The 1,929-nt window shown below is 27.2% G+C and overlaps 1 protein-coding gene across 1 annotated transcript; it reads left to right on the top strand.

Moving 5' to 3' along the window:
* LOC124895182 lies at nt 1-230 on the top strand (the record flags this gene model as incomplete). Its single annotated transcript, XM_047405623.1, is given in 1 exon segment — nt 1-230. A coding segment is annotated over 1 exon segment (45 nt), but the record flags the coding sequence as incomplete, so codon positions are not given.
* Between the last annotated feature and the right edge of the window lie 1,699 nt (nt 231-1,929).

Genomic DNA, 1,929 nt, shown 5'->3' with positions numbered 1-1,929 from the left:
CAAATATTTTTCCTAGGAATAATTGGCCTATTCCGAATCCAATAAACATCAATTACGCATTTCTGTTTCTCCACTCCTTAATAATGTCTCTTTTACTTAATATGTATTGTGGCCTAAATAAATGAGCCATATATATTACTCCTATCTATGGAGTATAAAATGTGATGTCCGTTAAAATATTACTAGTATTATTATCTAATAAATGATGAGTGGATAAGTACTTTTTTTAATTTTATTTGATACTACGTAAAACAGGGATCATATTTGCACATCATTCTTTTTCTTTTTCCTTTTAAATTCATCTTATTTGTGTTTTTAAATTTTCAACAACAACATACCCAATGTATTCCCCTATTTTTCCTAGACCATCATATGTCAAAAGCATCGAAGACACTGCTATATAACTCCTGTAGAACAATTACTCTCCTAGTAGTTATATTGAGCTTTTTGAATGCATAGGCTTATTAATTTTTATTAATGAACTAAGCTTGTCACATATTTCACAACCAAACTTTAAGGAATAGTTGATATCTTGAGTTAATAACTTAAATGGTCACTCAATTTTGACCCTTTTATCTCAAAAAGTCACCCAACTTTGATATTTACTTCAAAAGTCACTCAACTTTCACATTTTTTACTCAGAAAGTCACTCAAATTATTTAATCATTTTTTAAATAACATTTGCTTATGTGGAATTATTATTTAAATGCAAAATTCAGAAAAATAAAAAATTATCTCTTAATGACCCTTTTATCCTTATTCCCATAAATTAATTTTCCTTTCTCATTTTTTCCTCTTTCTCACATATTGTAATTGATTCAATATTAAATATGCCTAATAAAATATTAAAGATCAAATTAAATTTATAAAAAAGAGCATCTTTAGAGTGAAAACAGGAAGGGGGGAGAGGAGGGGAGGGGAGGGGTTGTATCGTTGAGAGCATCACATTTATAATAAGCTATATAATGTGAAAATTTAAATTTAATTAGATTTCAATACGAATATCAATATCAGATGGAAAAAAAGAAGTTGAAACAAGGATTGAAAAGGTAGAACAAAATAATTATAATTCTAATTCTTTGGTTATTGTTAAATTTTAATGTGATCCTTTGATATTTTATTAAATATATTTAATGTTGAACCAATTACAATATACGAGAAGGAGAAGAAAAATGAAAAAAAAGGAGGGGAGATACTAAATTTATGGGAATAAGGATAAAATGGTTATTAAGAGATAAGTTTTTATTTTTTAAAATTTTGCATTTAAATAATAATTCCACATAAGAAAATGTTATTTAAAAAATGATTAAATAGTTTAAGTAACTTTCTTGAGTAAAAATGTAAAAGTTATAACTTTTAAAATAAAGATCAAAGTCACTTTCTGCAATAAAATTCTGAAGTTGAGTAAACATCTACTTATTAACTCTTGATATCTTCAATTCAAACTTATGGCCTTTGACTAAACTTATCTTTCATATTCAAAAAAATTATCCTTCTTAATCAAACTAAGAGTCTAAGACTATCCTAAGAAGTTAAAAGAAACCAACAAATGTGCATGGCTATATTTAAGGTGATCAACTACCGTTAATATTGAAATTTGAATAAAAAGGTCCTAATAATTACTTCCTCCAGCTTTTGTTTTAACTGAAGGTGTCCTGGAAAGTCGTACAAGTAATACAGTGATTGCAACTGTAACAATCATCCCAGACGCTATAGAGTAATTAGGGCCTATGTATCCTATTAGAGTTTCCCCTAATGAGTTGAATTAGCAAACTCTCAAGGTGGGGGTGGTTTAAATTTTTCTTTTTTAAAGAATAAATATATTGTGTTGTGTTTAATTTTGGTGAATTATGATTCATAGTGTTAAGTTTTGTGTTGTGTTCGTAGTAAATGATAGAATAAGTACAACGAAAAGAATAGCTGATGAAA

Source organism: Capsicum annuum, unplaced genomic scaffold, assembly GCF_002878395.1.
Source record: "Capsicum annuum cultivar UCD-10X-F1 unplaced genomic scaffold, UCD10Xv1.1 ctg80472, whole genome shotgun sequence".
Lineage (NCBI taxonomy): Eukaryota > Viridiplantae > Streptophyta > Magnoliopsida > Solanales > Solanaceae > Capsicum > Capsicum annuum.
Note: the sequence above shows the minus strand (reverse complement) of the source record. Positions and strands in the feature narration are given on the sequence as shown.